Source organism: Orcinus orca, chromosome 4, assembly GCF_937001465.1.
Source record: "Orcinus orca chromosome 4, mOrcOrc1.1, whole genome shotgun sequence".
Classification (NCBI taxonomy): Eukaryota; Metazoa; Chordata; class Mammalia; order Artiodactyla; family Delphinidae; genus Orcinus; species Orcinus orca.
Window position 1 is genome coordinate 82,999,716 of NC_064562.1, and position 12,935 is coordinate 83,012,650.

Here is a 12,935-nt window from a genome sequence, read left to right on the forward strand (position 1 = left end):
TTCCACTAAAACAGGGACTCTCTCTTTGTTGTCCAGTAAATATTTATCAAGTGCCTACTGAGAGCAGGGCATTGAATTAGATGATCAAGGTAAAGTTTATAGAATTGGTTTTGTGGACAGAAACTGAATAACAGTAGTCCTAACTTCATTAATTTTGGTATTTTCAAAATTACCTTCCTGTCTGTTACAGACTAAACATCTGTGTTCCCTCCCCCCAAATTCATATGTTGTAGCCCTAACCCCCCTGCCCCAGTGTAGCCATATTTGGAGACAGAGCCTCTAAGAAAGTAATTAAGTTAAATGAGTTCATAAGGGTGGGTCCCTGATCCAATAGGATTAGTGTCCTTAAAGAAGAGATATCACAGAGCATGCATGCTCTTTCCCTCTGTCTCCAGAACGATGAGAAAATTAGTTTCTGTTGTTAAAGCCACCCAGTCTATGGTATTTTGTTATGGCAGCCTAAGCAGACTATTATACCATCTCTGACAGTCATAGTCATTATATGTATGTGTGTATATATATATATATATATCTCCAAATATTTCTAAATATACACATATATTTGCCATCCCACTCTCCTAAGGAGAGACAAAGAAGGTCTTGGGCCACAAATGTATAAACAGAGCCCACTGATCAACTATTATGGACACTGGTACTATAAATACCCCTGTCCCTTGGCAACTAACAATTTTTACATCTTGAATATATACCTTTTTCAGTCTATATCATAAACTGTCTTCTAGAAATTCTAATAACCCCATTAAAGCAACCACTTTAATATGAATTTAAATAGAAGCAGTGTTTTCAATCTGAGATATCATATACTTTACAAAACTAGCATGCTCCCTCCCACCTTAATGTTTTGGGAACACCAAAATTATAGTCAAGCTATCTGTCCTGCAGCCATATGGGCATGTGCTGGGTCTTTAGAGTTTCTGAATTATTAGTGTAACCATAATGAGCTTAGCATCTCAGGGGCCTCCCTGGCCACCTCAGTAAGCATATGAACCAATGAAATTATCCAGGAACCAGTTTACTAAGTAATATCCAAAGTCCTTCATAAGAGTCCACAAGACCTGCTCCCTTCCCTCGCTGCCCATACACTCCCCACTTACCTCCTTTACCTCCATCTCCATATACACACTCCTGCCCCATGAATACCGCTTTTCTTCAAAAACATCAGCCCTCCTGCCTTTGGGTTTTTGCACTAGCTGGTCTCTCTACCTGGAAAGGTCTTCTCCCAGACAGCCACATGGGCCACTCCTTCAAATCTTAGCTCTAATGTCAACTTCTCATTAAGACCCACCCAAGCCCCTATTTACAACTGCATCCCATCTCCATATTCTGGATGTTCCTTATCCTGCTCAAGTTTTCCTCACTATAGTTATCACCTCCTAAAATAAGACACAATGGAATTATTGACTCCATCATTCCAATCATTGTCTATCTTCCCTCAGCCAGTTGAGGGATGCTTCTCTGAGTGTTCACTGCTATACCCCTGGTGGCTGACATACATTATGCTCCATCAATACTTGTTGAACGGCAAATGGGGTAAAGAACAGTAGAACCTAATGGTTTGCTTTCACCAGACTGTGACTCATAAGTGAACAAGGCATATCTCCAAAGGGAGAGAAGTTGACCCTGTGATTCTATATCATCTCCAGAAGGCAACCATGTCTTTCATCAATGCAGATCACAGATCTTAGAACAGAAGGTTACCTAAGGGGTGATCAGTTCCACACCAGCTCCCCTCTTCAGGCAGGCAATGCCAAGATGCCTCTGGGTGATGAACTGCTCTGTATGGAGGAGGAAGTAAGGCCCAGAGAGGTCCCCCCTAGAAGGCCCCACTGTCCCACAGTTCCCAGCACTGCCCCAAGGAGGGTAGTTAGAGTTCTCAGGTCAAATAGCTCCAAACAGATTCTGTACTAACGGAATTTCAGGATGAGTTTCAGGGATGGTCGCCAGCATGTTGCATCCACTAAAGAACCCTGTAAGTGGAGGGGCCTGTGAATCCATCACTGTCAACAAGATCTGTCCCTCCTTACCTCTCTCACATCACCTCCCATCTCACTCTACTCCAGCCGTGCTGGCCTCCTCACTGTTATCAAAATATACCAAGCATGCCCTCCTAAAACTCTTGCACTTCCTCTTCCCTCTGCCTGAATGCTCTTCTCAGGATGTATGCAGGCGGACTCCCCCTCATTCAGGCTGCTGCCTGAACAGCACCCCATCAGAACAGCGACACTGCCCACCCTCGGTACTCCCCGTCCTTCTTACCTGGCTTTATTCATCCTTCTCATCACATTTATCACCACCTGGCATAGTCTATTCCTTACGTGCTTACTTTCTGTCTCTTTCCACTGGAGTGGAAGCTCCATGAGTCAAGGATTTTATTTTGTTCCTGTTATATCCCCAATGCCTAGAACAATGTCAATCATGTAATAGGTATTTAATAAATACTTGCTGAATAAATGATTGATTGATTAGTCCCTTTTTTGATATTAAACTGCTCTTTGCTTTGTTTAAAGCAACACTGCCTTCAAAACAGATTTACACAGTTACGTGTTTGAATTCTGAGATCTTTCAGCTATAGTATTTTTGAATTTTTACATATATATGGATAATATTAATTTTTTGATATAGGATGATATGGGGTGATATTTTTTTAAAATATAATATACATTGAGAGCTCATCACAATATAGTAGTAGCTCCAAAAAGGTAGTTACCTTACCCAAGATTACATGATTAGAAGCTGGCAAAGCTGGAATTCAAGCCCATGGTCCATGCTGTTTCCACCATGGCATATAGTCAAAAATGGTGCCATTCCTGGGCTTCCCTGGTGGCGCAGTGGTTGAGAGTCCACCTGCCGATGCAGGGGACACGGGTTCGTGCCCTGGGAGGATCCCACATGCCGCGGAGCGGCTGGGCCCGTGAGCCATGGCCGCTGAGCCTGCGCGTCCGGAGCCTGTGCTCCGCAACGGGAGAGGCCACAACAGTGAGAGGCCCGCGTACCACAAAAAAAAAAAGGAATCCACTGCAAATCTTTTATTTTTTTAACATCTTTATTGGAGTAAAATTGCTTTACAATGGTGTGCTACTTTCTGCTTTATAACAAAGTGAATCAGCTGTACATATACATATATCCTCATATCTCCTCCCTCTTGCATCTCCCTCCCACCCTCCCTATCCCACTCCTCCAGGTGGTCACAAAGCACCGAGCTGATCTCCCTGTGCTATGTGGCTGCTTCCCACTAGCTTTCTATTTTACATTTGGTAGTATGTATAAGTCCATGCCACTCTCTCACTTCTTCCCAGCTTACCGTTCCCCCTCCCCATGTCCTCAAGTCCATTCTCTACATCTGCGTCTTTATTCCTGTCCTGCCCCTAGGTTCTTCAGAACCTTTTTTTTTTTTTTTTAGATTCCATATATATGTGTTAGCATACGGTATTTGCTTTTCTCTTTATGACTTACTTCACTCTGTATGACAGACTCTAGGTCCATCCACCTCACTACAAGTAACTCAATTTCCTTTCTTTTTATGGCTGAGTAATATTCCATTGTATATATGTGCCACATCTTCTTTAGCCATTCATCTGTCGATGGACACTCAGGTTGCTTCCATGTCCTGGCTATTGTGAAGAGAGCTGCAATGAACATTTTGGTACATGACTCTTTTTGAATTATGGTTTTCTCAGGGTATATGCCCAGTAGTGGGATTGCTGGGTCATATGGTAGTTCTATTTTTAGTTTTTTAAGGAACCTTCATACTGTTCCCCATAGTGGCTGTATCCATTTACATTCCCACCAATGGTGCAAGAGGGTTCCCTTTTCTCCACACTCCCTCCAGCATTTATTGTTTGTAGGTTTTTTGATGATGGCCATTCTGACTGGTATGAGGTGATATCTCATTGTACTTCTGATTTGCATTTCTCTAATGATTCGTGATGTTGAGCATCTTTTCATGTGTTTGTTGGAGAAATGTCTATTTAGGTTTTCTGCCAATTTTTGGACTGGGCTGTTTTTTTGATATTGAGCTGCATGAGCTGCTTGTAAATTTTGGAGATTAATCCTTTGTCAGTTGCTTCATTTGCAAATATTTTTTCCCATTCTGAGGGTTGTCTTTTGGTCTTGTTTATGGTTTCCTTTGCTGTGCAAAAGCTTTTAAGTTTCATTAGGTCCCATTTGTTTATTTTTATTTCCATTTCTCTAGGAGGTGGGTCAAAAAGGATCTTGCTGTGATTTATGTCATAGAGTCTTCTGCCTATGTTTTCCTCTAAGAGTTTTACAGTGTCTGTCCACTGCCAATCTTGACACAACTTTTGACTGTGACAGTGGAACCCAACAGAGTATTAAATAAAAATAAAATAAAATTCCTCTTACACACACACACAAAAAAATTCTCTCTTATTAGGACACAATCGATTTTTTCTTAAATTTGCCAAATATCATCTTGTATAGTAGTCTTCTATACTTTATAGACCATATACTTACACATTTATCTAATGTGATTTGATACATGCAGCCAGACATACATAATACAAACATGTAGCTACCACTTATTAAGTGCCTCCTACATGCAAGGCTTAGGGGTTTTCAGGCATTACTTTATTTCCATCCTCAGAACAACCCTATGATACAATAGGTGTTACTATCCCCTCTTTATAGATGTGGACATTGAGGCCCAGAAAGGTTAAATAACTTGCTTCAAGGTCACAAAGCTGGTAAATGTGGCACCAGGTAGGCTAGTGATGAGAGACTACATGGAGAGAGAGGTCCAGCCAACAACCAGCACCGAGGCCCCAGACCAGTGAGTGGGGGACATGTCAGACCTCCCCAGCCACAGCCACCAGCTGACTCCACTAATGAACGCAGGCAAGAACAGAAAACCACTCGGTAGACCCACACAGTCATGAGGATATTGGACCATTGTTCTTTTTAAGCCACTAAGGTTTGTAGCTTACACAGTGATGCACTAATAAATAACTAATGCAACCCCTGTGATTCCACTCTCCAGATTTTCCTCTTACTCTTCTGACTTCTCCTTAATCTCTCTTCTGAGATAATCTCCCTCCTCTTCCCTCACCCATCACCCCCATGATAGCCACACTAAATGTGACTCTATCAGGAGTTTTCTTTGGTCTTCCTCTTGCAATCTCTAACTCCATAAGCAATATCATCCCCTTCCATGGTTTTAATGATCACCTAGATGGTGGCAACCCCTTAATCTGTATCTCTAGTCCTGACAGCCCTTCTCAGTTCCAGATCCGTATGTCCAGCTGCCTAATGGACAGCTCCACTAGTATCCCACAGATGCCTCAACTCAGCCTAAAGCTGAACTCATCTTCTTTGCAAAACTCTTCTTCCTTATGTATTCTCTATAATAATAAGGGTCACCATCATAAACCCTCTGACCAAAGCCAAAATTAGGAGTCCATCTTGACCCCACTTCTGCCTTATCCACCAGGGCAGAGATTAACTCATCTCCCTAATATCTGCCTTGCCCCTCTTCCAAAGTTGTAGGATTTTTAGCTAGGTATAAGGGTATCAAGATTAAATATTGCATCTCTCAACTTCCCATACAGTGAGGTATGGCCAATGACTAAATTCCAGTCAAGAAATGTAGGTAGAAGAGGTCAGTTTCCTGGAATTTGCCTTAGAGATAAGTTGCACATGCTCTTGGGCCCCTCTGTATCCCTTCCTCCCTCTTGCTAACTAGAACAAGGATGCTGCCGTCTTGGACCATGAGGCAAACTTGGGAGTGGAAGCCTTGTAATGTGGAGCCACAAGATAGAAGGCGCACACTCCTGATACCACAAGGTGCCGTACTGGTGGTGAATCACCTGCCCAGACTTTTACATAAAGAGCTATACTTCTCTTATTTAAGCCACTGTCGTTTTGTGTTTTCTGTCACATACAGAATACCCCCATCGTACAACGTTCTCTCTCACCTGTCTTTCCAAGCACTTGATAAAATGGTTAAGATTTTTTGTTTGCAGATATTATCTCAAGACAATGAAGTAAAAAAAAAAAGACATGTAAAGGACCAAGAAATCTACATAGGGCTTAACTAAATATAATAATTGTATTTCTCATTATAAACGAATGCATTTAACCTTCTAGTGTATATATGTCTCAAGGATTTGATTTGTCTGTCAGTTTCCTAGAGTATGATTATATCTGGATACACTGAGAAATTCAACCGTTTTGGACCTGGACAGGTAAGGACAAATTCAGTGTCATTGAGTGAGGCCCTGATCAGCCAGCCTCTCTGTATGCCATTTTATCTTTTACTCTCATCATGATTAACTTGTACAATGTGGCAGATTGTATTTTCTAAACACGGCTACAATAATCCACTTTCCATATGGCATTCTTATAATGTGACTTTGATACTCCTCTCATCAAGAGATAGGGTTTATGTTTCTTCCACTTGAATGTGAGCAGGCTTGTGATGACAGCAGAAATCACGTTATATGACTTACAAGGCTAGGTCATACAAGGCAATACAACTTCTTCCTGGTTCTCTTAGGACACTCACCCTTAGAACCCAGCCATCACGCAGGAAAGAAGCCTAAGCAGCCCATGGAGAGGAAGCAGGACCCTGAGCCCGAAGCCCCAGCTGAGCTCCTAGTCAACAGCCCCACCAACTTGCCACTTATGTGTCATCTGCAAAGTGGCTCCTCCAGTCCCCAGGTGAGCCGCCTAGCTGTGTGGAGCAGAGATGAGCTATCCCCACGAAGTCCTGTCCAAATTGTAGATTGATGAGCAAAGAGATGAATGCTACTTAAAGCCAGTATGTTTTTTGTTTTTTGGTAGTTTTCCATGCAGCAGTAGATAATCAGGATACATATTACAATGTTGGGTTAGGTTTTCCAAAACATGAAGAAGAAACACTTTATTTAAGAAATCAGAAATCCTATTAAGATTGTGTTACCTTCACATTGCCACGTTCAATGAGCTGTAGATAATCTCTGGAACCAGGTGCTGAAGTGATATATCCCAGAAATATCACTTGCTCAGAGCTATTTTTCAGTAGTTTTGAAACAGCAATAGCTTGAAGTTTCCTATCGAGGTCATCTCTGAAAAAATGCAAAAATATACCTCTTTACTGTATTTGCAAAACAATTTTTTAAAAATATTAGGTACCTAACTAAGTTCCCAAAGAATATCTTCAAACACTGCACAAACCCAGAATAATTCCTACTGGGACACACTGACTTAATGTTATGCAAATGAGCATAACAGTGCTTCAACTGAGCAGGCTGACAGACTTGACCAAGAACAACATGACCTTTCCCCACAAATCATTTGGAGTCCAGTGGATACAAATATCTAAAAACAGCAATTGCTCAACTTTTCATCAGAAGAAATTATAACAATAATCTAAGACCTGGTCATCAGTATTACAGCTAAAGATTAGTAGTTCAAAAAAAAAAAAAAAGCAAGGAGTACGGGTAAGAGGGAGAATCCTAACATTCACAGAACACACCAGGTTTGTTAACCTACTCAGCTCCTTCAACTGAACAGTTTCTGAAAGCCTCCCTGGCTCTCCTGGTCAAATACTGGCTAAGTGTGCTGCTTTTATCATGTTAAGCACTATAAGTGTGTAACTGAGACAATCAGGCAGGTACATCAAGGCTCTGAGGGGTTTATAGTCAGTCTGTCTGGGGAAAAATAGGGACATCATATCTGCATGACCCAGCAAGAAAAACTGAAACCACTCTATGTGTTTCAAACAAAGTGAATTTAATTCAAGGGATTGGCTACTAGGTGATAGGAAGCCAAACAGGAATCAGTGAAGCAACTAGAGTCTAGTAGCAGTGAGAAACCTCTACCACCTCTAGGGCTAGAGGGACAACAGGAAGAGGTGATATTCCCAGAGTCCACAAGCCAGTCCTAACTGGTGGGAAATGGTACTATGGAGGAAGCTACTCAGAAGGATCCAGGGCCATTGAAGGAGGAGTTGGAGCCACAGAAGAGACTTAGCTGCTGCCAGAGACAACAGAGAAGGAAGAGAGAGCGAATGAGAAGTACTCTGTCTCCTCCCCTCCTCCAGTCCTCCAGCCTTGCATTAGTGCGTCCCATTGGCTAAACCTACCCAGAAGCCAGAAGACAACAGACTCTGGGAAATGTGGTTTCCTGCAATCTGTAGCTGGAAGGGAGCTGAACCGGGAATGGATCCAAAGGCAAATAGGCAGCAGACCAACACAGGCACTTACGGAGTAAGACAGCTAATAAATGACTGTTAAGAAAAATCAATGACAAAAGAAGATAGAGGGAGATCACCAAGAGCTGAGAAGACTGGAGAAACCTCATTGAGGTAGGATCAGAAGACAGGACTAAGCTTGTCCATTCTTACGTATAGACATCTGAGTGCTATTAAAAGATGTCTCAAGAAACAGAAGAGTGAAAAGGATGACCATTTGCTGAACATCTTTGCCTAGATCCATTCCCAGCCCTTCTCTATGCCATGGAGGCTGGTCTCCGCAGATTTCATCTCCTGGGCTTCCTTGTCTACTAATTTCCAGTGAGGTTTGGGTAGGAAGAGAGAGAAATTGGAGTATTTCTTCGAGCTGCATTCCTCATGCCTGGTGGCCCCTCTTCTGGTTCCAGATCAAACGGGGCTCTGGGAACACTGTTTCCTCTACCTGTCCCTTCAGCCCTAAGGATGGTACTGGTTCCCCACCATTACTAGTGTCTGAGTACCTCAGCATCTCTTATCTGTTCCTCTGACCCTTCCAACATCGTGGTAAGTAGTCCCTTCATTAAGTCTGCAGTGAATTCTATTCCTTCTGACACACAACTGGGATTCAAATCCAATCTAGAGAATGTCAAAGTCACTGCACCACAGATAGAGCTTTCATTCAAATAGGTTTTAGCAATATATTATTGGAAAATAATCTGTGAATTTGGCTTTACATTTTCTCAGGAGATAAATTTTATCCAGTGATAATAATAAAAATAAAACCTATATGTATGTATGGGTATAAAGAAAGGAGGGGGAGGAATTAGGAGACAGGGAGAAAGAGAGAGATTGAACACGTTTTATGTTCTTATCTGTTGATATTTGATCAGCCCAATAGCGCTATGATGTGGGTTAGAAAAAATAATTTTATCTGATTTTCAGAGACAAGGGAACTGGAGCTCACTGAGTTTATCTTACAACGGAACCAAAACTGTAACTACAGACTACAGGTTCTGTGCTCTTTCTTTTTTGTACATTTATGCATGTTTTAAGAAACAAACACTGTAATTAACTGGTGGCTCAGTTAATTACCTAAAATAATACCAATTTTAGTTACAGTGTATACCTAAGTAACTTCTAAGGAATGCTGCTATTTTCTGTTTATTGGTTGTAAAGAGATATTTGTGTCGTCAGTAATTTTAGAAATCCCGTTGAATCAGCTAATAACATGCATAAGCATTCATTCCTAATATGATTTTATGTTTATATGCCATAATCACTAGAAAATGAAATCACTAAATATTTTTTCAGAGTAAGAATTTTTTATCTAGTATTATAAAAACAAAGGCAAGCAAAAATACGTAGTGACGGCTTCACAAGTTATTTGAAGCATGAACTTTCTCATGTCACTTGTTGGGAGTGGACAGGGCTTCTAAAGAGTGAGACAAGAGCTAAGGCTCTAAGGGAAAAGGCTGCACCTGGCATTGTGCTTGGGACACAATAGATGCTTGATTCGTGTTTGATGAATGACTTTTTTTTAAAGCTACTCAATGCGCTTCACACTTAGAGGTGTCTGATTTGCTTTAATAATAATGGCCAGTATTAATTGAGCAGTTACACATACTTTGCATGAGATAATATATCTTATTCAATTCCCTCAAGAATCCTTTAAGTAGGATTATCGCTCCTGATTTGCAGATGGGAAAACTGAGGCTCAAGATAGTTAAATAATTTGGTGAAGGATACACCTTGACTTAGGATTCAAACCAGATTGTCTGATTCCAGGTTCTGGAGTTTCACGCGCTTAGCCATTAAACTATATTGCTTCCCTTCTCTTCCCTTACAGTCACATCTCCTCGACAGGTGCTAGCTATTATCATTACTGTTGCGGTTGTCATCATTATTATTAAATCAAGTGAGGAAGGTAGTAAGCAAAGGGTATGTTGTTAGCTACAGGGCTTTAAATATGTGGTTAATAGAAAGTTAGGAAAGGTAATCCTTCCCTCCTCTTTTCCAAACAATTTGAGGGCTATCTTTTAGTCTTCTCTTCCCTCACAAGTCTCTTCTTCACATTTTAGAGGTCAGAGGGAGTTAAAGGGGGCAGGGGAAAAAAAGCAAAGGAAAACAGGATGGAGTATACTCAACTGTTTCTTAGGTTAAGACCTTGCAACCTTTAAACACAAAAGTGCCTATTTTTTAAAAGATAAACCCAATTCAAGTGCAATTTAAGCTCAGCAGAATGATTTCTGAATGTCTATACTTGCAACCTGAAAATTGCTGGGAGAAACAGAAAGCGTTTCTTCAAACATCTTTTTACAGAGGTGTGGACTGTCTATACCATCCGTCCTCCAAACACCCTTCCCACTTCTAAGAAGACCAGCAAGAGTCTGATTAGCAAACAGTTCACATTAATTACATTTGAATGGTTGGGTTATATTCCTTATGCTCTGACTTATTTCAGAAAACAGTCAAGTACGCTTTCACAGATCCATGTAATACTGCGAGAAAAAGGGAATAGGAAAATATGGGTAGCAGACATACTCATTTTGCTTATGTGAAACTTACAGTACAACAATGTTGGGTTCTGTCATACTGTAAGTTTCACCTAAACAAAACGAATATGTCTGCTACCCATATTTTGTTTGTTGTTCTTCTAATGTTCTGTATGTCACTGTAAAGCTCTGTGGCCTCTTGTATCATTAATGTGGACAGGGCCCATATGCTGTATTTTATAACGCTAAGCACTTTGCATTTGTGTTTTCAATTACTATTAGAGAATGTTTAGTATGGTAGAGTATAAATTATATACTTTTAGCTTTGCTTTAACAACATATTGCTGGCATTATTCGTGATTTATTCAGTACTAAGTCACTGGTTGTGAATGTTATTCTTTGGGGATAAAATTCATTCCCCATTCTTCATGTCTCCTTGGAGGGGAACCGACTCAGAAAATCATCTCTGGCCTCTCTCCCTCTCACCCTTTACTTCTTGGGAGGATTTTTGTAATTAATTAAGTTTGTAAGAATAAACTGGGCATGCTTGTCTCAAACACTTCCTCATTCTTCTCCCGGGAACCTGCCGGTTTGCAGAAAGGGTGTTTCCTTGTGTTATCTTCTCCACTAAGGGGAGAGTTTGACAGGGCAGACTCTGCCCCTGCCAGGTAGTCCAGCTGCTTTGGGGGAGCCAGCATCATGTATTGTTGGGGGAATGTATTAGCAGGTCCATGTGGACACACTTAAGCCATGTTGTCCAAATACATTTATCAGAATCAAAAGAGCTATTTTGATCTTCCTGCCAGATTCCTCTGCCTACCTCTCAGTTGATTGAAAACATGAGGGAAAAAGAAATGTTATTTAGTACTCTCAAATCCCAACAGTACTTCCAACTGGAGTAATCCTGTAGGAAAAGGGAATTTAATCTTTCCGTAGTCTGGTTTACCATGTGGTTTCAAGCACTTGCAGGCTCTGAGTTGGGTCTACTTAATTCCTAGCTGTGTGACCCAGGTTGGACAAGCCTTCTAACCTTCAGTCTAGTTTATTTATCTGTAAAATGGAGCTATAATAGTACTAACGTTATACAAAATGATGATTAAATACAATAATGCAGTTAGCACAGCACCTGCTCAGTAACTGCTGGCTAACATGGCCATGATGCTGCCTTGTGCCATCGTTAAGGACTGCCTGCATCTCAAAGGTTTCTATGCCTGATTTTTTTTCCTTTTTCTTTTTCTTTTTTTTTTTGGGCCATGCCACACAGCTTGTGGGATCTCAGTTCCTGGACCAGGGATTGAACCCGGGCCCCGGCAGTTAAAGCCCAGAGTTCTAACCATTAGGCCACCAGGGAACTCCCTCTATGCCTGATTTTTAAAACCAGCAACACAGAGAAAAATACTTTGAAAAAAAAAAAAAAGAAGAAAGTAAGAAAGGTCAAGGCACGGAAGTCAAAGTAATGTGTTAATAATATTTCTTGGCATTTGTGTAGTTCGAGAAAGACCAAAGAAACCCACTCGTGATTCCCAAAGTGGGTCACAACAAAATCCACCAGTTTGTCAGAAATGTTAACAGTCAGAGTGATGGCTGGTGCAATCTCGCCCTCTGGTGACGGAAGAAGGTGATGCTCTGATTTCACAATGCGGTATCTTGACAAAACCATAATCCTGTATTCCAATGGAAAGAAACACGTGCGTCACTATTGGTCCCAACATATCATGCAAACGGGACTAAGAATATGTGTTCAAGAGGGATGTGCACACTTCAAGCATCCCACTGAGGGGCACTGAGCACTAATGTGGCGGAGAGGTATGGGGCAGTCTGCCAGACTGTTCATTGCATCTGGGCTATTCAGCACGTCCCACTGTGTCACCAAGAACAACACTATCAACTCTGTTTAATAAGTGCTATGGAGGGCTTCCCTGGTGGCGCAGTGGTTGAGGGTCTGCCTGCCAATGCAGGGGACATGGGTTCGAGCCCTGGTCTGGGAGGATCCCACATGCCGCGGAGCAACTGGGCCCGTGAGCCACAATTACTGAGCCTGCACGTCTGGAGCCTGTGCTCCGCAACAAGAGAGGCCGTGATAGTGAGAGGACCACGCACCGCGATGAAGAGCGGCCCCCGCTTGCCTCAACTAGAGAAAGCCCTCGCACAGAAATGAAGACCCAGCACAGCAAAAATAAATTAATTAATTAATAAAAAAATAATAAGTGCTATGGAAACACGAAAAGGGCAGAATTAGGATACACAAACTCCAT

The 12,935-nt window shown here is 41.5% G+C and overlaps 1 protein-coding gene across 1 annotated transcript in view; it reads right to left on the minus strand.

The window, feature by feature from the left end:
- The window catches only part of CWH43 (cell wall biogenesis 43 C-terminal homolog), a 72,047-nt gene that overhangs the window by 27,248 nt on the left and 31,864 nt on the right, over positions 1–12,935 (minus strand). The window contains 2 exon segments of the mRNA XM_049708909.1: positions 6,926–7,082; positions 12,195–12,344. Of these exon segments, the coding sequence (XP_049564866.1) occupies positions 6,926–7,082; positions 12,195–12,344 (307 nt within the window).